The sequence below is a fragment of the Salvelinus fontinalis genome, chromosome 4 (genome assembly GCF_029448725.1).
Source record: "Salvelinus fontinalis isolate EN_2023a chromosome 4, ASM2944872v1, whole genome shotgun sequence".
Classification (NCBI taxonomy): Eukaryota; Metazoa; Chordata; class Actinopteri; order Salmoniformes; family Salmonidae; genus Salvelinus; species Salvelinus fontinalis.
The window spans coordinates 28,508,530-28,530,133 of record NC_074668.1 but is presented as its reverse complement, the minus strand read 5'-3'; the positions used below and the strand labels follow the sequence as shown (position 1 = coordinate 28,530,133).

General features: G+C 43.9%; 1 protein-coding gene across 2 annotated transcripts in view; it reads right to left on the bottom strand.

Moving 5' to 3' along the window:
• LOC129853470 (guanine nucleotide-binding protein subunit beta-like protein 1) overlaps positions 1–20,098 on the bottom strand; it is a 29,534-nt gene extending 9,436 nt beyond the window's left edge. The window contains exons 1-6 of one of the 2 annotated variants that reach the window (XM_055919555.1): positions 20,022–20,088; positions 15,581–15,669; positions 6,837–6,996; positions 6,498–6,623; positions 5,026–5,188; positions 3,293–3,385 (exon numbers count right to left, since the gene is read on the bottom strand). In XM_055919555.1, the coding sequence (XP_055775530.1) occupies positions 3,293–3,385; positions 5,026–5,188; positions 6,498–6,623; positions 6,837–6,988 (534 nt within the window). In that variant the 5' untranslated portion in view covers positions 6,989–6,996; positions 15,581–15,669; positions 20,022–20,088. Of the gene's footprint in view, positions 1–3,292; positions 3,386–5,025; positions 5,189–6,497; positions 6,624–6,836; positions 6,997–15,580; positions 15,670–20,021 lie in introns of both variants that reach the window. The other variant, XM_055919556.1, reaches the window with a different exon arrangement.
• Between the last annotated feature and the right edge of the window lie 1,506 nt (positions 20,099–21,604).

The window sequence follows — 21,604 nt, the reverse complement described above, 5'->3', positions numbered from 1 at the left end:
AAGACGTACACAGACACACACACTCACACGCACATAGTACACACTCTCACACTCTTGTCCGCACAAACACGCATTGTTTTCAACTCTCCCCTGGCAGTTAAGGTTCTGTATCGATCTCCACTCAGCAGCATTGCAGCAAGTTCTCAAGTAGCTCTGTGATAGTAACAGAATATTCTGGCCCGGTGATGAAAGGATCAAACTGGAATGATTTCATGTAACCTGGGCCTGGTGTCATCTGCCCGCCTGCAAAAGTATCCCTCCCATTGACTTTCCATAATTAATAAGAATATTTTCTGCCACAACACTGAAACTGCATTGGCTTCCAAAATCTAATGAAAGGAAATAGTAAAGAACACAACAAGGACAGAAAACAAAAAAGTATTAAGCAATAAAGGACAATTACCATTGATGTCTGGTGATACATACAGCCACCAAAACTGCCCTGGGTCAACACACTAGAGGTCGACCGATTATTCGGAATGGCCGATTAATTAGGGCCGATTTCAAGTTTTCATAACAATCGGGTAAATCGCTATTTTCGGACACCTTTTAACTAGGCAAGTCAGTCAAGAACACATTCTTATTTTCAATGACGGCCTAGGAACGGTGGGTTAACTGCCTTGTTCAGGGGCAGAACGACAGATATTTACCTTGTCAGCTCGGGGATTCAATCTTGCAACCTTACAGTTAACTAGTCCAACGCTCTAACCACCTGCTTTACATTGCACTCCACGAGGAGCCTGCCTGTTACGCGAATGCAGTAAGAAGCCAAGGTAAGTTGCTAGCTAGCATTAAACTTATCTTATAAAAAACAATCAATCATAATCACTAGTTATAACTACACATGGTTGATGATATTACTAGTTTATCTAGCGTGTCCTGCGTTGCATATAATCGATGTGGTGCGCATTCGCGAAAAAGGACTGTCGTTGCTCCAACGTGTACCTAACCATAAACATCAATGCCTTTCTTAAAATCAATACACAAGTATATATTTTTAAACCTGCATATTTAGTTAATATTGCCTGCTAACATGAATTTCTTTTGACTAGGGAAATGCTGTCACTTCTCTTGCAACAGAGTCAGGGTATATGCAGCAGTTTGGGCCGCCTCGCTCGTTGCGAACTGTGTGAAGACTATTTCTTCCTAACAAAGCCAGCCAACTTCGCCAAACGGGGGATGATTTATCAAAAGCGCATTTGCAAAAAAAGCACAATCGTTGCACGACTGTACCTAACAATAAACATCAATGCCTTTCTTAAAATCAATACACAGAAGTATATATTTTTAAACCTGCATATTTAGCTAAAAGAAATCCAGGATAGCAGGCAATATTAACCAGGTGAAATTGTGTCACTTCTCTTGCGTTCATTGCACGCAGAGTCAGGGTATATGCAACAGTTTAGTCCGCCTGGCACGTTGCGAACTAATTTGCCAGAATTTTACGGAATTATGACATAACATTAAAGGTTGTGCAATGTAACAGGAATATTTAGACTTAGGGATGCGACCCGTTAGATAAAATACGGAACACTGAAAGAATAAACGTTTTGTTTTCGAGTTGATAGTTTCTGGATTCGACCATATTAATGACCTAAGGCTTGTATTTCTGTGTGTTATTATGTTATAATTAAGTCTAAGATTTGATAGAGCAGTCTGACTGAGCGATGGTAGGCACCAGCAGGCTCGTAAGCATTCATTCAAACAGCACTTTCGTGCGTTTTGCCAGCAGCTCTTCACAATGCTTCAAGCATTGAGCTGTTTATGACTTCAAGCCTATCAACTCCCGAGATTAGGCTGGTGTAACCGATGTGAAATGGCTAGCTAGTTAGTGGGGTGCGCGCTAATAGCTTTTCAAACGTCACTCGCTTTGAGACTTGGAAAAGTTGTTCCCTTGCTCTGCATGGGTAACGCTGGGTGGCTGTTGTCGATGTGTTCCTGGTTCGAGCCCAGGTAGGGGCGAGGAGAGGGACGGAAGCTATACTGTTACACTGGCAATACTAAAGTGCCTATAAGAACATTCAATAGTCAAAGGTATATGAAATACAAATCGTACAGAGAGAAATAGTCCTATAATTCCTATAATAACTACAACCTAAAACTTCTTACCTGGGAATATTGAAGACTCATGTTAAAAGTAACCACCAGCTCTCATATGTTCTCATGTTCTGAGCAAGGAACTTAAACGTTAGCTTTCTTACATGGCACATATTGCACTTCTACTTTCTTCTCCAACACTTTTTTTTGCATTATTTAAACCAAATTGAACATGTTTCATTATTTATTTGAGGCTAAATTGATTTTATTGATGTATTATATTAAGTTAAAATAAGTGTTCATTCAGTATTGTTGTAATTGTCATTATTACAAATAAATAAATATTTTATTTTTTAAATATATATACATATATATTTTTTAAATCGTCCGATTAATCGGTATCGGCTTTTTTTGGTCCTCCAATAATCGGTATCGGCGTTGAAAAATCATAATTGGACGACCTCTAGTACACACACGGCATCGCCTGCTCTGCTTCCTGTTGCCACTAAACTCCCAACGAACGCAGACCCAAACCGCCCCTGTTGTGTCATCAAACCAACCGGCCGCAAATCATTAAACGTCTTGCATAAGCAGAAAATCAGAAATACTGCAAAGCAAGAAATATTAATTAACCGTGAAAATAATTACAGGTCTCTTTCATGGGGGGGGGGATAAAACTCGACAGTATTTACAAAACAGAGGGCGGTGAAGAATCTTTAGATGCAATGTGCAGCTGGCTGGTGGTTAGAGGGCTGGTTGAGTGGCTGATATATGGCTGTTGAACCTCAGCCCTTGCACACACTGTAATTACAGTGTTGGGACTCGACTCGCTCGTCGTCAATCGAGAAAGGCACTGGAAAAAATGGCCCGGGACAAGTTCTAGCTATAAATCACCAAGCCAAGAGTAGTCTCATATTTGTTGACGTATCTTTTATGTATGCGTCTTGTCGAAGGCTCTCAGCCAATCCGTTTACAACCAGTAAAAATAGAAACATTAAGGAAGAGAGGAAGGGAAAATACATATTTTTTTTCTCCCTTTTATGGTTGAAAAGTGAACTGACTGAACTCTATAGTGCAGTGTGATTCTGCACTGTAGCTGCAGGTGGCTAGACTGTGTCCCAAAAGGTCTCCTATTCCCTTTATAGTACATAGGGGCTCTGGTCAAAACTAGTGCACTATATGGGTGATAGGGTGCCATTTGGGACGCAGCCCTAGACTTCTGGGAAAACAAGACAGTGTACTGGATAGTCCTTACCTGCCATAGCTTGATGCACATGACCATCCCCAGCTTGGCTTGTGGTATCAGGGCGCAAACTGGGCTCTTGCTGGGCAGCTCAATGATCTTCACCTGTAGGATGAGGAACAGTCAAACACTCAGGCAGAATAAGAAGTGGATTTCTACATTTTTACATGGTTATTACATTCAAACTAAGTCATTGACTATCCCACCCAGGCAAGAGACGATCAAACAAGCAGATATGTAGTGGTGTAATAATGTTACATGATGTACTGTTTAATATTTTGTTTTGTGTGTGATGTAAGTGCCTTAATGTGTTTGGATCCCAGGAATAGAAGCTAATGGGGATCTATAATAAATACAAAACATGAACAACAGAGACGAGGCAAACTTTAGGCCGGGTGCCAGTCATTTCATTTATTTATTTTCATGAATCAAGTTCAAACTCGAATCCCTCATTTCAGCGTAGCAACAGGAAACGCAACGGGACATAACAGCTTTACACTTTATGGCCGTCTTATTATTATTAGACTCGGGGCGAGCGGAGCTAGTCTATAATACATCCCAATAAGACCTGACTTCCTGACCTAGACACTCTGGTACTGACTGATAAAATACACAGTCTAATGAAAGCCCATGAGAGAGAGAGACCCTACAGCTACTCCGTCTCTGTACCTAGATACAATCTAATGAGAGGGAGGCAGCCCCTATGGCTACACTACTCAGTCTCTCTGACTGACACAGAAACAGAGAGAGATACATCCTCATTAAGGCTCAGATTAAACATCCTGTTCAACAGACCAATCCGATTCACACATCACGTTACGCGGACCAATCGGATTTCACATCCCGTTTAAGGGAGTGATCTGTATTTTAATCGGGGTGCCTCATGTTTACCCCAAACTTGCCAGCCAGACAAAGAGGGCTTTAAGTAGCTGCTTCACTTGCTGTGCCTCAGGTGCACATACTGATATCCATAAATAAAACACCCACTCTTTTAATTAATGCTTTTGCAATGGAAGCAATCCGATGGCAACGAGGTAGCGAGGGGGAAACATTAAACCTGCCTGCCTCCCAAATTGATGGTGCAACTCCTTCCCTCCCTCCGCCTCTGGCTCAGATCTACACCAGCGTGCCATGCTTTGTAGCTGAGTGTGTGTGTGTGTGTGGAGGCATGGGTCTAGACCTATGATTAGGATCCCCTGGGAAAGGCATGGATGACTGTGGGAAAGGCATGGATGACTGTGGGGCAGCCAGGGGTGAGACAGGAGAGCGGGACAGAGTGATAAGGCAGAGGGTTTGTGTGTGTGTGTGTGTGTGTGTGTGTGTGTGTGTGTGTGTGTGTGTGTACGCATGAGTGCCGTCACAATGGCATTATTGAGGGTGCTGGTCTTGCAGGCGCCCCGTGGCCTCGCCCTGCCTGTCTCTATAGGCTGGAGTTAGCGGCGGCACATTTGTCTCTTTCATATGAGGCTTCATCAGAAGAGGGTGAGTAACATGAATCTGAAGGCAATAACGGTGCCTGGAAAGCTGCCTGTCGCACACACTAAGAAAAACTCACATGAAAGTGGGGGGAGGGGGAGGTGAAATGTGCAATCATTTGTCTATCATTGGCTGATGCACACTAAACCTACGCTTGCTCACAAGTTTCTATAAGAGAGGCTTAAAGCCCTTCCACAAACACAAATCTCTCTCAGCCCCCCCCCCCCCCCCCCCCCCTCTCAGCATCCCTCAGCCCCTCCCTCTCTCACCTCCTCCATGGCTTCTCCAGCGTGGGCCAGTAGCCATCTCCCAGGGCCAGTCTCTAGCAGGGAACAGCGACAGAACCCCACACTGCCGGTCCACAGGGTGTCCGTGACATCACCGCGCCCCTCTGCCAGGTCCCACAAGCACACACGCATGTCGCGCCCCTGACTGACCGACCGTACACAGATCATAATCACACACTAACATATAACAGAAAAGACTGCAGTTAACATGGCACCCGGGCGGCGCAGTGGTCTAGGGCACTGCATCGCAGTGCTAGCTGCGCCACCAGAGTCTCTGGGTTTCCCGCCCAGGCTCTGTCGCAGCCGGCCGCGACCGGGAGGTCCGTGGGGCGAAGCACAATTGGGCTAGCGTCGTCCGGGTTAGGGAGGGTTTGGCCGGTAGGGATATCCTTGTCTCATCGCGCTCCAGCGACTCCTGTGGCGGGCCGGGCGCAGTGCGCGCTAACCAAGGGGACCAGGTGCACGGTGTTTCCTCCGACACATTGGTGCGGCTGGCTTCCGGATTGGAGGCGCGCTGTGTTAAGAAGCAGTGCGGCTTGGTTGGGTTGTGCTTCGGAGGACGCGTGGCGTTCGACCTTCGTCTCTCCCGAGCCTGTACGGAAGTTGTAGCGATGAGACAAGATAGTAATTACTAGCAATTGGATACCACGAAAATTGGGGAGAAAAGGGGATACAAATTTATTTAAAAAATAAAAATAAAAATACATGGCACCCGCAGTCTACAAATTATTAGTAATTATGCTTCGGCCCCCCGACAATCTGCTCAAGATGTTTTTTGTTTTTTGTTTTTTTAAATCGGCCCATGGCTGAATCTAGTTGATGATCCCCGTTATAGGGTGTCCAATCAAATGCTGATCTTTTGACCAATGGGTAAAATAATATGTTCATTGTGTGGATAATCCTCTAAGAAAACCAATGGTCCAACCTCATGTCTCTATCATAATCCGTTCAAAAGGTTATTGGAGTTTTTACCCTAGTAGGTTGTCCAGAATTAGGGTGACTAAATCAATGGAGCACAGAAAAAAAACAGTAAGAAATCTGGACAATTGCACCTTGTAAACCAGGCTGGAATCTGTGCAAGGATTAAGGCTACCTGACAGGCTCACTCGTCAGCTTTTCGAATCCGCAGGACATAAAACAAGAGGTAAGATGGATATCAATTTTGACAAGTAGTATTTTCATATTTTAGTATACGCTTTTCATATTAATTTGAAATTCCAGTTCTGTCGAAGATTTCTCCAAAAAAAACAAGCAAATCTCTCTGCAAAGTCAACAGAGCAAGCACAGAGTATACCAAGCTTTTTTTTATTTTCAAATCCTTTTACATTTAATTCAGCTTGTGTCATGCTAACATTGAACCTGGCTAATTTCATACAGCTAAACAATGCGCATTGTGAGTAAAAACTGATGAGCAGTTGAGGCCTGGTATTGTCAGTAAGGTAGTTCGTCATTACCTGATGAGAGTGTCTCTGGAGTGGAGCGTGTTGAGCCAGGTGACAGAGGCTCCAGAATGACCTTCTAGAACCTTCTCAGCTCTCCTGGTGGTCAGGTTCCACACATGGACTGACCCCTGGCCTGAGCTACACAACACAACATTCAAGTCCTCATCATTCTTACGTCATAAAGATTCATCTGCATGTAACTAAATCACGTTGTTACGTATGAGACGTTTTCAAAAACAACAATCATATACCCGACCATTCACAAGGACATGTTTTCAAAAAGACAAATGCTGCGTGTCTGGCTACTAATGCAGCTCTGCTGTTCTATGGAGACGGGGCGTGATCCCTTACCCAGAAAAGAGCAGGGGAGGGTCCCCTTCACAGCAGCCGAAGTGCAAGGCATTAAGGGGGGATCCAGCCCCCCTCAGGGTGTACAGAGGAGCAGGGGCAGGACGAGCCATCACTGGGTCACTCTCGAAGCTCTGGAGGTCACCACCAGTCATCTCATCCACTGGAACACAAGTAAGATCCCACAGTCACAACGGAACGGTGTTAAAAAGGAGAGAGGTCAACCAAACATTGGAGACTGTTTGAAGTGAGTTGGGTAAATCCTGTTCTGATTACAATGGAATTGAGGGGGTTGATAATAAGTGAAAGGAATGAGGGTGTAATTTTAACTTCATTTAGGTGAATTATTCCAATCAGTGCAGATCCAAATCGATAGTGAGATGGAGTTTGGCTAACGTGCAAGCCTGGGCTGAGGTCAACAGTGTCAGCTGTGATTGAGAAAGACCTTGCCATTAACAAGCCTGGGCTGATGTCAACGGTGTCAGCTGTGATTGAGAAAGACCTTGCCATTAACAAGCCTGGGCTGATGTCAACGGTGTCAGCTGTGATTGAGAAAGACCTTGCCATTAACAAAAAGGGGATTAATGAAGACTACTCTCCAGACAGAGCTGATTAGATTGACTCTTGTAGAAAGAATTTGTGCAAGTTAGAGGGATAATAATAATAATAATGTGCAAAAAACAAGCCTTAATATCCATCTTAATTTGTTGCTATAAAAATATTTTTGGGACCATGTCAAAGGACTATATTTCATTCATCCCTCAAATCCTCAGCCATCTTCCATTATGGTAATAATTTGAGAATGTCTAACAGACAGTCTATCTATTCACTACACAAATAAGGCCTGCGGGAATTAGGTGAAGAAGTGGATGAGATACTTATTCCTCGTCCTTCTAGGCCTACATAAGAACTGATCTTACTCAATACGTCCTAAATCACACCACTTGACAGCTTAATTACTGCAAACACAGAGAGAGTCAGGGTTTTCACTCGAGTTTCGATCGGCATACGCTTCTCAAAAGCCAGCAGCAGCACACAGGCGTTTATGTTTGTGTAGGTAGGGCTGCTCGGGAAATCCGCCCCGACCACTAAAATGTAAAGAGGAAATTATGTTTCAATGTCAAGTCACGCCGATTTGACAACGAGACACAATAACAATTGAGAAACTATGGATCGATTTTAGTGAGAACAGAAATTGCATTTGAATTCCACAATTTTGAATTGTATTAGGATTTTGAATTTAAATCTTTTTGAATTTGTCATGCACAAAGTGAATCATAGAACTCATAAATTGAACTTGTAGTTCATGATTAGAAACTGAATTGAATTAACATTGCATTCAGTTTTAAAATTCTATTTAACTGACTATTCAAAGTTCAACATGAATATATTCAGTTTAAATATGGTAGATATTGCATTCATTGTCTGTGTATCAAGTTTACAAACTAAACTCAGCAAAAAAAGAAAAGTCCTCTCACTGTCAACTGCATTTATTTTCAGCAAACTTAACATGTGTAAATATTTGTATGAACATAACCAGATTCAACAACTGAGACATAAACTGAACAAGTCCCACAGACATGTGACTAACATAAATGGAATGTGTCCCTGAACAAAGGGGGGGTCAAAATCAAAAGTAACAGTCAGTATCTGGTGTGGCCACCAGCTGCAGTGCATTGCCTCCTCATGGACTGCACCAGATTTGTCAGTTCTTGCTGTGAGATGTTACCCCACTTTTCCACCAAGGGACCTGCAAGTTCCCGGACATATCTGGGGGGAATGGCCCTAGCCCTCACCCTCCGATCCAACAGGTCCCAGACGTGCTAAATGGGATTGAGATCCGGGCTCTTCGTTGGCCATGGCACAACACTGACATTCCTGTCTTGCAGGAAAGCACGCACAGAACGAGCAGTATGGCTGGTGGAATTGTCATGCTGGAGGGTTATGTCAGGATGAGCCTGCAGGAAGGGTACCACATGAGGGAGGAGAATGTCTTCCCTGTAACGCACAGCGTTGAGATTGCCTGCAATGACAACAAGCTCAGTCCGATGATGCTGTGACACATCGCCCCAGATCATGACGGACCCTCTGCCTCCAAATCGATTCCGTGCCAGAGTACAGGCCTCGGTGTAACGCTCATTCCTTCGACGATAAACGCAAATTTGACCATCACCCCTGGTGAGACAAAACCGCGACTCGTCAGTGAAAAGCACTTTTTGCCAGTCCTGTCTGGTCCAGCGACAGTGGGTTGTTGCCGGTGATGTCTGGTGAGGACCTGCCTTACAACAGGCCTACAAGCCCTCAGTCCAGCCTCTCTCAGCCCATTGCGGACAGTCTGAGCACTGATGGAGGGATTGTGCGTTCCTGGTGTAACTCGGGCAGTTGTTGCTGCCATCCTGTACCTGTCCCGCAGGTGTGATGTTTGGATGTACCTATCCTGTGCAGGTGTTGTTACACGTGATCTGCCACTGCGAGGACGATCAGCTGTCCATCCTGTCTCCCTGTAGCGCTCTCTTAGGCCTAGCACGTTCACACAGATGAGCAGGGACCCTGGGCATCTTTCTTTTGGTGTTTTTCAAAGTCAGTAGAAAGGCCTCTTTAGTGTCCTAAGTTTTCAGAACTGTGACCTTAATTGCCTACCGTCTGTAAGCTGTTAGTGTCTTAACGACCGTTCCACAGGTGCATGTTCATTAATTGTTTATGGTTCATTGAACAAGCATGGGAAACAGTGTTTAAACCCTTTACAATGAAGATCTGTGAAGTTATTTGGATTTTTACTAATTATCTTTGAAAGACATCGTTCTGAAAAAGGGACATTTCTTTTTCCCTGAGTTTATAATTTCAAGTTGATCAAAGTTTCATATATTCAATTCAATTCTGATTCAAAACCAGAAACACCATCCTGGTACTTTTCCAGCCAGGAAAGGTAGAGAACAAATTCAACAGAATCAAACGCTGTATGGTAAACAGTAGCTGCTGGCGGTTCTGAAGCCAATGTGAAATTTTGAATAGATTTTCTTCCTATGAATTTGTCTCTGGCGTTTGAACCGTTTTGCCTATAAGCTATTATGACCCCATTCCTGAAAGCGAAGACTCTCTTGAACATGAACGTGTCTTCTGTTCACCTTTATGATAATCACAGGCCGTGCAGGAGACGTTAGAATGGCGTGTATAAAAAACTTTTGTATTAAACTTAATTTGGCCACTATAAAAATGTAGTTCAATAACCCTGTAACGTTCAGGAGGTTCACGTAAAGGACAACAAGCTGCTTTCTTAACAAGTAGCCTACCGCTTCCACTCATCCCGAGACTCGAACTCAGGACATCTGCCTCACAAACACACGTGACCACCCTCCCGAGGCGTTCCAACCCAACACACTATTGAAAAGGCCTTCTTCAAATTGCACAAGGGGTGACACTTCAGGCTGATGAGTGAGTTTCACAGAACTCCATCTGCTACATTCACCCCCCAAACTCACTCCACGGTGACCCCCGTGGTTGAGCTCAGCACAACTGTAGATCCGAGTCCAGTGGCACCATTGTAAGGGACGTCACGCTTCCGCCTGCTTAGCGAGTACCGCTTCCCCCTGATTCAGCTCATACGGAGACTCGAACTCAAGACTTCTGCCCCGGAAAGACACTTGGCCGCCCTCCTGAAGCATTCCAACCCATCGTGCTATTAAAAAGGCCTTCTTCAATTGCGTAATGGGCAACACTTCAGGCCGAGGAGTGACTTTCACAGATCTCCACATGCTACACTAATACAAGTCTTCAAGATAGAGCAAGGTTACGCCTTAAAAGAGCATGGTTTGGTGATCCATGCTTATGTGATGAGCAACCTGAAGACGTATTCGTTTGACATGTGTTAGTTTCAAGTCTCCAGCAAGGGTAGTTATTATAAGGGTGTGACTGACTAGATTAAGACTGTGTTAGCCTGCTGAGCTAAAGCCTAAGGATTGGTCCTATGACTAGGATTCGTCTATTCAAGGAGGTCGTCAAAGGGGGGGGGGTGATGTGTAAGACAGGTGGTTCAGTGACCACGCTTGCGTGATGAGCAACTTGTCTGAGACCTGCAAAATTGCATTGTCTGGCGAACAGGAAACCTGGGTTAGAACCATTGAGACAGAACTGCTTTATATCTATGGTTAGAACCGCATCAGTCAAACTAACACGTCTTCAGGTCTCAGGCAAGGTTGCTGATCACATGCATGGATCTGTTGCACTCTCATTAAATGGGGTGCACAGATCCTCCGGAAAGTGTTGTGCAGTAGGCCCGATTTCAAACCCAGTCAGTTATATTGGTGCTGTGACCTCAGTGTGAGGTCAAAGGGGGGTGAAATCTAACTGCGGTGGTTTGATGAACCATGCTGTTTCGATGAGAAGGCCTAACCTTGCTGGAGACTTGAAGACTTGTGTCAGCATCCTGAACTCCTCTCCATGGGCTTAAGCTAAGTGGGCTAACACAGTCTTGTAAAATGCGGGAGACCTGGTTTGAAACCAGTCAGTCACACATTAAACAAGGAGTGGAAAGGCTAGTCCCTGTGATCATCATAGAGGGGAGTCTTCACTTTCAGGAATGGGGTCATAATAGCTTATAGACAACGGTTCAATCGCTAGAGACAAATTCATAGGAAGGAAATAAATTCAACATGTCACATTGGCGGTTTCTGAAGCCAGAGGCTACTGTTGACAACAGAGAGCGTTTGATTCTGTATCTTTGTTGGCTGGCAAAATACCTGGATTTTATCTCTGGTTTTGAATCTGAATTTAGAGAACTGAATCTGAATGCACCTGAGAAGTTGAATATATGAAACGTTGACAAACTTAAATTATTGGTTGTAAACTTGATACACGGACAATGAATGCAATATATACCATATATATTGAAACTGAATATATAAATACTGAATATATAAATTGAAATGGAAATTTAAAGCTGAATGCAATTCATTCAATTCAGTTTCAAATCGTGAACTATAAATTAAATTTATGAATTCAATGATTCAATTCCACTACCACTGAAAAACAAATTCAAGTTCATTATCTTAATACAAAGTAAAAAATTATGGAATTAAAATACAATCTCTGTTGGCACTGAAATTGCTCCGTAGGAAACGTGAGAATAGGACGATTTTGTTTCAAGACTTTTGTATTACTCCTTTATCGGCAATCTTAGTTTATAATCACACCCCACCCCTACTCCTATAGGCTAACCCTTGCCCTCCACATCGGCACACGCTGAAACTGGAGCCGCAGGTATTTTGGAGAAGCTCATTTCAGAAGGTTATTGGTTCAATTGTCCATGTTAATCTGTGAAGCTGAGAGAGACAGACCTCTGGACAGCCTCCCTAATTAAGAAGAGGGCACCTGCACCACCGTCTAACTCGAACCTTCACAAAGACCACAGTCATCCGCAGTCCCACACCACTATCCCATTACCACTTCAGCCAGCCAGCCACCACTATCACACTATCACCCAGGGTCTGACCGCTCAAGCAGAGAGAAAGAGGATCCCCGAAAGCTTCTGGAATCGGTCACTGCATCATCATAAATGACTAGTCTAACCAGAAACCAGAGACATAGGCCTACATCGTATGCATATTATAGGTTTACCACAAGCGACCTAACACTGACTGTACAAAACATTAGGAACACCTGCTCTTTCCATTGCATAGACTGACCAGGTGAAAGATATGAGCCCTTATTGATGTCACTTGTTAAATCCACTTCAAAATCAATGTAGATGAAAGGGAAGAGACAGGTTAAATAAGGATTTTCTAGCCTTGAGGCAATTGAGACATGGATTGTGCATTCGAAAAGTTCAGACCCATTCTCTTTCTCCATATTTTGTTACGTTACAGCCTTATTGTGAAATATATTAAATATTTTTTCCCCTAATCAATCTACACACAATACCCCACAATGACAAAGCGAAGACAGAAATACCTTATTTACATAAGTATTCCGACCCTTTGCTATGAGACTCGAAATTGAGCTCAGGTGCATCCCGTTTCCATTGATCATTCTTGAGATGTTTCTACAACTTGATTGGTGTCCACCTGTGGTAAATTCAATTGATTGGACATGATTTGGAAAGGCACACACCTGTCTATATAGGTCTCACAGTTGACAATGCATGTCAGAGCAATAACCAAGCCACGAGGTCGAAGAAATTGTCTGTAGAGCTCCGAGACAGGATTGTGTCAAGGCACACATCTGTGGAAGGGTACCCCAAAAAGTCTGCAGCATTGGAGGTCCCAAGAACACAGTGGTCTCCATCATTCCTAAATGGAAAAAGTTTGGAACCACCAAGACTCTTCCTAGAGCTGGCCGACCAGTCAATCTGAGCAATCGGGGGAGAAGGGCCTTGCTCAGGGAGGTGACAGAGCTCCAGAGTTCCTCTATGGAGATGGAAGAACCTTCCAGAAGGACAACCATCTCTGCAGCGCTCCATCAATCAGACCTTTATGGTAGATTGGCCAGACAGTAGCCACTCCTCAGTAAAAGGCACGACAGCCCACTTGGAGTTTGCCAAAGGGCACCTAAAGGACTCTCAGACCATGAGAAACAAGATTCTCTGGATTGACGGAACAAAGATTGAACTCTTTGACCTGAATGCCAAGCCTTACGTCTGGAGGAAACCTGGCACCATCCCTACGGTGAAGCATGGTGGTGGCAGCATCATGCTGTGGGGATGTTGGCAGGGACTGGGAGACTAGTCAATGGAAAGATGAATTGGGCAAAGTACAGAGAGATTCTTGATGAAAACCTGCTCCAGAGCGCTCAGGACCTTAGACTGGGCCGAAGGTTCAGTTTCCAACAGGACAATGACCCTAAGCACACAGCCAAGACAACGTAGGAGTGGTTTCAAGGACATTCAGAGACTTGTCCTGAGTGCCACAGCCAGAGACCGAACCCGAAAATAGCTGTGCAGCAACGCACCGCATCCAACCTGACAGAGCTTGAGAGGATCTGCAGAGAAGAACGGGAGAAACTCCCCAAATACAGGCGTGACATCCAGCCAACTTGACAACTGTGTGACGCATTGCAGTCAACACGGGCCAGCATCCCTGCGAAACGCTTTCGACACATGCCGACGAATTGAGGCTCTTCTGAAGGCAAAAAGGAAGGGGTGCAACATTAGGAAGGTGTTCCTAATGTTTTGTACACTCAGTGTAGTAACCTACATTGGGGTATGAAGAAATTGAACAAAACGGCAACCGTAGAAGTTTGTGAAGATATATTAGTTAAGCCTGAGGTTGTGAAAGGATGGGTGGGAAGGCCAGGCTACATTCCATAGCTGTTGTCGTGCTGTTTCTGTGGCCGTTTCTGTATGTGACAGGGAGGCTCACCCCGATAACAGGTGGATTAAGGTACCTTTCCCTTATTGTACTACTGCAGGCTTACAGCTCTTGGAGCTGGGCTGAGGCTCAACTAGTTTGGAACCACACTGTGCTTTCGTTGTACAAACACTGACTGCCTGGGCCTCAGAACATTCCTCCCCTGACCAACCGCCTGCATGTCAATCAAACACACTGGCTGTGCATGGGGGGGGGGGTGTTTGGATGATTGACAAGGAAACTACTGCAGTTGGGGAAATATCCCAGAAGTAGGTTGCACGCCCACCACCCAGCCTGCACCCCCCCCAATAGAATGTTGAAGGTGGAAATAGAAACAACCCCATCTACCACACCACTGCTTCCTCAGCCCACTGTCCTCATCCTCTGTTTAGTGGCGTCAGCATTTCCAGAGCCGCTGCCTGTGATTGCCCCAACAATGGAGCTGTTGTGGTGGTTGGTTGTTAGCAAGTCACCCAAGAACCCCAATACAAACATGTGGGAGGCAGTGAAACTAGACAAATAAACAGTCCAGTGACAGGGTGTCACTCAAACCCATTCAGAGAGGCTCTTCAATTGTTTCACGCTAACCTGAGGAGGCAACCAAGCAAACAAAGCTGTAATTGGTATTCTAGTCCAAATGTTGTATGAAAACTGATGTAAAATCAAGACAAATACTGTACTTAAGCGAAAAACTCACCCGAAGCGGGTGGGCGGAACAAAAAGAGCGAGGCGGGTGGGAAGGATGGGACAGGCAGAGCAGTGCCTGTATGCTAGCAGGATAGTCCATATCTCCAATCACCTTCGCTGATAGCGATGTTGTGTTTCTATTAAGTGGATGCGTTGATGTTATTTAACATGTACGGTAACGCCTTAACCCGTAGCTACCTCAACTGAAATGAGCTTGGGGAAAAAAAAGTGAACAAAGACAACATTTCCGTGTGTGACTACAGTGCCAGACAAAACACAAAAGCAGAGACACATTCTGATTGAGAAAGGCGTCAAAGCGGACAACCTGCCCGCCCGGCTTCGGTTGGGTCATTATAATTCAAAACAATGCGTTCTAAAATATATGACACACACGCCTCGCACGCTCGCCTTTTGTGTGGAGGAATGGATAGTAGTAGCAGCAGGTCTATAGAAGTCAAATAGGACACCAGGCTAGTCGGCCACACGCTATTGTGGAGGATCATCACTGTTGGGCAAACCACAGGTCTTAACCCCCCCCAAGTTAATAAAACTAAATACCCGACATTTTAAAAATGATTGAACCAACAGATAACCATAAAACCAGTGGGTCAGTCAGGGAATTTGTCATATGGCCTACCCGCAAGAAATTATAGAACAGTTAATTAAATTTGTGGGACAGGGAGGAAGGGAATAATAAATCACATTGACTGATTAATATACCTGAGCTCCTCCGGACCAGATCTGCCTGCCTGTCCCGGTGGGAAGAGCCAGGCCGCCAGGCCAGGGGAAGAGTGAGTCTCCTACTGGCCCTGTAACAGATAAGACAGCTCTGGTAATCTGACTCTAAGTCTGTGGATAAAGGCAGCGTGTCTCTTCTCGGCCCATCTGTCAACACCTGCGGGGTAATTAGGCCTAATTATGAGAGTCCGCTTCCCCTTCATGTTATTAAATAAGAGCCAGCTCCTCCAGCCAGGTATCGCTCAACACCGGCAAGGGGCTGGCGACCTTCAGATCAAACGCAGCCACTACCTGTGTCCCCTGCTTCGCAGAGCTTGCTGCTTATATGAAGAGGGGGGGGGGGGGGCTTCAAAGTTGTGGAATAACGGCTGTCCAGACCACATTCCTTCAGTGGCTCTTTGGAGTTGGTAGCTGCCTCTCACATGATAGTTAGCTACCCACCTGAGCTGCCCCTGTCATATTATGCCATTCATAAATACGAGCAGGACATACAGATCACAGGGAGGCTGTGAGGGAAAATATACTACCCAGTCTCACAAAACCCATTATGTAGAGAACAGGGCAAGGGTCTGATTATAATCATCAAATTTCAGCCTTGATAAGCATGATGAAAATGACAAGCACCTTGCAGAGCATTCACACACACACACATTCTGAATAGCCTGCTTTTACAGGTCATTTTAATTAACTACAATATATTTCTACTACAGGTTTGACCTACTTGGCTAAACACACTACGGTAGGTTCCATGGCAACTGAAAAATGCCTCCTTTAGTGAGATCATACCTCAGCTATTAGTCATTGTTCTTTATCGGAACAGTCTTATCTTGCATTTCCCCCTTTCCTCGCTGTTCCTCCGTGGGCACTTCCACTTCACTGGGGCCTGGCTGCATTGATTCTAACCATTAGTCAGACTTTTTTTCTGAGACCCTCCCCACATCTAGGGCTGTTACGGTGACTGTATCTCCAGACTGTATTACCGCCTCAACGGTGGTCACGAGTCATGACCGCAGTCAAATTCCTCATGACCGTTTAGCTACGGTTACTAGGCTTCTCCAAGCTCTGATGCTGCCGACGGTCGTTAGCAGCCTACCAAACTTGCTAACGGGTACTATTGTCCCTTTAAATCACTCTGACATCAATAGAAATGTATATGAAAAATCTATCAAACACTTCATGAGAGCCCATGAGCTCATGTTGCGCAAAATTTCTATAGGCTATGTAATTGTGGGAGAAAACAGAGTGATGGCCACTAATAAAAAGAGGAGGATCCCATCAGCTTTCTATAGGCTAGGCCAACGATGTTTTTTCCAGCTTTCCTAATATTACGCACATTGCTTCTCTTTACAACAGGAGTATAGCCTACCTGGCTGGCATGAAAATGAACCCCGGGAAAAGCAGAGGAGGAGCCGCCAGCAGCAGCAGAGACAAGAAAACAGCCCTTGCCTAAGCCTAATTGTCTAAGAAAATTGAGGAGAGAGGAAACTAAACTTAATTAGGTCTATAATCAATAGCCTAACTGTTAAAATGTGCCTGGCTTTATAAATAGTCCATATTGATCTACAGAAATGAGACAGATTTAGCTTTTGTTGCCTGTTTGAGTGTTTGTTTAATAGCTTACTGATTCCGCGAGCACCAAGCCTCATGCAACGGCAAAACGTTGGATAAAGCAATTTCACAGATTCAGCTGTTTTTAAATCTGTGCTATGCTGTAATAAAGGCTTTACAATTGATTTGGTTATAATAGACTGGTATTGCTTATCATTTATTCAGTGTTCTTTACACTGTTCGAAAGAGGCTCTCGCTCCTATACACTCCTTTTTCTTGATCTCCTTATTGTTATAATTACTATTATGATGATCATCATTATAATAATAAGTAACGTCGTTATCATTAGTAGGCTTAGTATAGTATCCTTGTAAAACCACAATTGAACTGTAGCCTTAAGAGCACTTCCTGTTTGGTCTTAATACCGTAACTTACTTAGGCCTATATTTCAATATATAGTGTAGTGCAGGGCTGCCCAACCCTCTTCCTGGAGATCTACTGTCCTGTAGGTTCTCAGTCCAACCCTAATTTAGCATATCTGATTCAGCTAGTTAAGGTCTTGTTGAGCAGCTAATAAGTAGAACCAGGTGTGTTAAATTAGGGTTGAACAGAAAACAGTAGATCTCCAGGAAAAGGATTGGGCAGCCCTGGCCTAGTGTATCAATCAATCATTCATTCGTCCATGCAATCACAAGACATTCATGCTTTGAAATGCAATCAAGCATTTTAGTTTTTAAATAAATATCAAAAAGGGAGCTTTCAGCTTTGAATAGTTAGCCTAAACAATAAATAAACGGCAATTCACAAACGCATGCAATACTTTTTTTGCTGTAATAAAGGCTTCAGATATCTTTTTTTCTTTCGTTAGAAACAACACTCCGGTACATGTATTTATTTAGTGGTTTACACTGTTCCAAACGGTCGGAAAAATGTATATTGTAATCTGACATCAACTTCATGACACACAATACCTCTTGCAACTCTTGCTCATATACCCTCCTTTATCTGGATCTCCAGTAGTTTCAACAACTAACTCAATGTCTTCCACAGATCTGACTTCCCCTTTCCCTCCTGAGCAACCAGTAAACATTCGCCCGTTTCAAGTACATTTTTCACGTCCTCCGCATCTATTTTACCTTCATGTGTTACTGTGTTCAGAGTTTGTTATAACCAATTTATTGATGTGATTATGATAGGCTATAGGTCAGGCCCTATTGGTCACATGCATGCGATGCTTACATGTTTCACGTAAAGAGAGCAAGGGTTGAGGGAATAGAGGATGTTTTTCCTAAACAAATTAGGGATTTCGGTAACAGAAATGTTCAGTCTGAAACAAGTAATACAATTTACGGATAAAATGTGGCAAAATAAGTTTAAACATTTCGACCAATCGATTGGTTGAAAGAACAGGACGATTCTCGGTCAACCAATATTATTTTTTAGTCGGGGACAGCTGTACTGTTTGGAATATTTATTTCTCGCATAATAAAATAGGTCAACTTTTGTACTATAGGGGATAGTAGATTGACATAGGCCAGTGCTTTTGCTGTTCGTTAGGCCTACTCATCTTGCTGGCTGACGAAAAGTAAACGTGGACGGTTTTTCCAACATCTTCAATTTGCGCCTCGGAAGTCTTATCTTGCATTTCCCTTTTTTCCATGGGTATTTCCACTTCACTGGGGGCCAGGCTGCCTTGACTCTTTAACCATTAGTCAGCCGTTCTTCCGAGACCCTCCCCACATCTCTGCCAATACTATCAGATTCTCCAGAGGAGGAAACCAACGAGCTGAATGGAGACCCGGGTCCATGATAAAACTCCAGTTTATTCAACAGCATAGGAAGTGGAAGGGACACACGCCCTTTTATTGTGTGACTGATCGGCTGCTGGTGAGGGTATCTGGACTGAAATAACATGACACCGCAGCACAGCGGCAGCTAGCTTAGATAGAGGGTAAAGTCAGACACAAGTGCACCCACGCCCACTGTCATTCACGGCGCCAATGGGGGGGGAAGAGGAGGCATTGTTCCCGTCAATGGCGTGACTGCTGAACTGGGGCCATGGTAGATAAGGGACTCTAATACCATACAAGCCTCAATCAGGCAGGCAGGCACTGATGGAACACTTTGTCGCTGCATCGTCCTGACTTAGGACAACGGGTACCTCTGTCTTATCTGTTTGTATTATCACCAATTCCCTCCTCTTGGGGTTTTACCTGCACACTTCAGGATAGCGGGACAAGAGGATTGACTGCTATTCATCACCAGCCTACACCACTGCTGTACTCCTCTTGTTAACCACCTAATGTGCCCTCTCCAAGACACACCAAATCAATAAAATCGACTAACTAGTTAGACTAACTTTTTTGGCTCTCAATTTAATCACTGTTCTCATCTGCACTCTTGTATCACACATTCTCATGACATGTTTAAAGTGTGTGCATAAACTGTGTGACACTAGTCTTCCTTGATAGTCTGTTATTAATGCTGGTGTTAGTCTCTTACTAACGTTGGTGTTAAACCGGAAGCAGGGATCTAGCAGGGATTCCTATCTATGAGTTTGCTGTAAACAACTCAATCTAGCTTGACTTACCTATACAGATGCAGTTATACTACAATTGTATGTATTGTCAACGTTTAAGAAATTCATATTTAACTACTAGCTAGAAGCTTCTATCCCAGCTAACGTTAGCCTGGCTAGCACAGGCTTTCCAATGCAGTGTACTTATTAGCTAGCTAAGTCCACAGGCTAGCAACATTTGCAAACAAAACACAGCACTAGCTCTTTAACGTGAGTCCAAATACCAGTGATACTAACAATAGGAAAAACGATTCAAATTACATGCACATTGATAATGTAAGGTCTCAAGGAAGGTACCTTAGCAAAGCGTGGGGAAGCGATGCAAAACAAGCGCCGGTTGAACATGAAGGACCCTTCTTTTCAGTCGTCCTTACCAGTGCCTGCATTTTTTTTTTTTTTTGCAGTTCATGCGCTGACAGGCTGGACCATTGAGCTTTTGGCTGGACCAACGCCAACTGAGTGCCCTTTTCTCTCGTAGTGTAAATGAAACAATTTGAATTTCAAAAGATTAGCCTACAGTAAATACAATGCTAACGAGACATTATCATGATAACATAACATAACAGAATATAATGAATTATATATATCAGATGTGTGCTGTGTTTACAATTAATTAATGGCAAAACCTAACACGTCTGAATCTGAATGTAGGCCTATATGAATAGCCCAAGGATAATACAAATTTCACATTTATTAAATCTATCAGATTCAGTCATAGCATATGAAAATAAGAAGCCCCATAAAAGCCACTCAACTTGTAAGATGGTTACTAATGATACCACGGACAATTTAGCAATGCAATCTAAATATTCTCTGAATATGTTCAATATGAAACCTGGATTTGACTTGCATCAAAAACATTGAGAGATCCTGAGTCCCTTCAAAGACAGAATACGCTGTTTCTGGAGAGCACAGCTGAGGTTTGAAAATAGACGAGTAGAATCTGCAAAACCTTTGGCAAGGTATAATACTGAGCAAACAGGAGACTCTTTATTTTTAAAAATATATATTTTTCAGTCTAATTGAGAAAGAGAAAAAAACACAAGCCCCTAATCCACAGAGCACACAGTGTCCTTTCATGAGTGTGCTGGGAGAGACCTTTATTTGTCCATTCCTATCATAGAAAAGAGGAGGTTTCAAGCTCGGCTGGGTCTGAGCGAAAAGATTAGATGAAACCAGAGTGTTTTAAACCTCTTTAGGGGCCATGGATTAAGGCTGGAAGATGGCTACATTGAGCCATTCCCCCTCACTCCTAAATGAAACAATAAAGAATACAAGATCACAGGTGTTCGGTCAAAAATACTGTTAGGGACCAAGGAAGAATTTGGCATGAAGAAGAATTCAAGTACAGTGTGACGTATTGTCTTTATGAGGGCTTGAAAATATGCCTCTGACCACACACATGGTCATGAATTATTATTTTACATCAACCACAGCTGAAAAACCAAAAAGAAGTGGGAGAGAAAGAACCACTTCATCTACCTATAGCTAATGCGATGGGAGGGAGGAGGAAGATAATGCAGACGGTCGATGGAGGGAATGAAGAGGAGGGGAGAGGAGGAAGGATGGGCGTCTGTGGTTAAATCAATTACAGCTAATGGAGGTGGCAGGATTATGACCCTTCAGTGGAGGGCCACAGGAACGTGTCTGCTGACTGGCCTGGTCAAATGCCATGCCCTACATCTTCATCAATTATTGGTGGCTGTGTCTCAGTTTACCCCGTGTGGATGACAATGTCTGCCAGCCCAATGCACCTGGGTGCCAGTGCCCCGGTCTCCCTGGGTCCAAGGAGGGGGAGGGGGGGTACTATGATCACTATTATCCATCCAACCAAGAGAGAAGGGGCAAGCAGGTCATCTTACAGCTCATCACCAAATTAG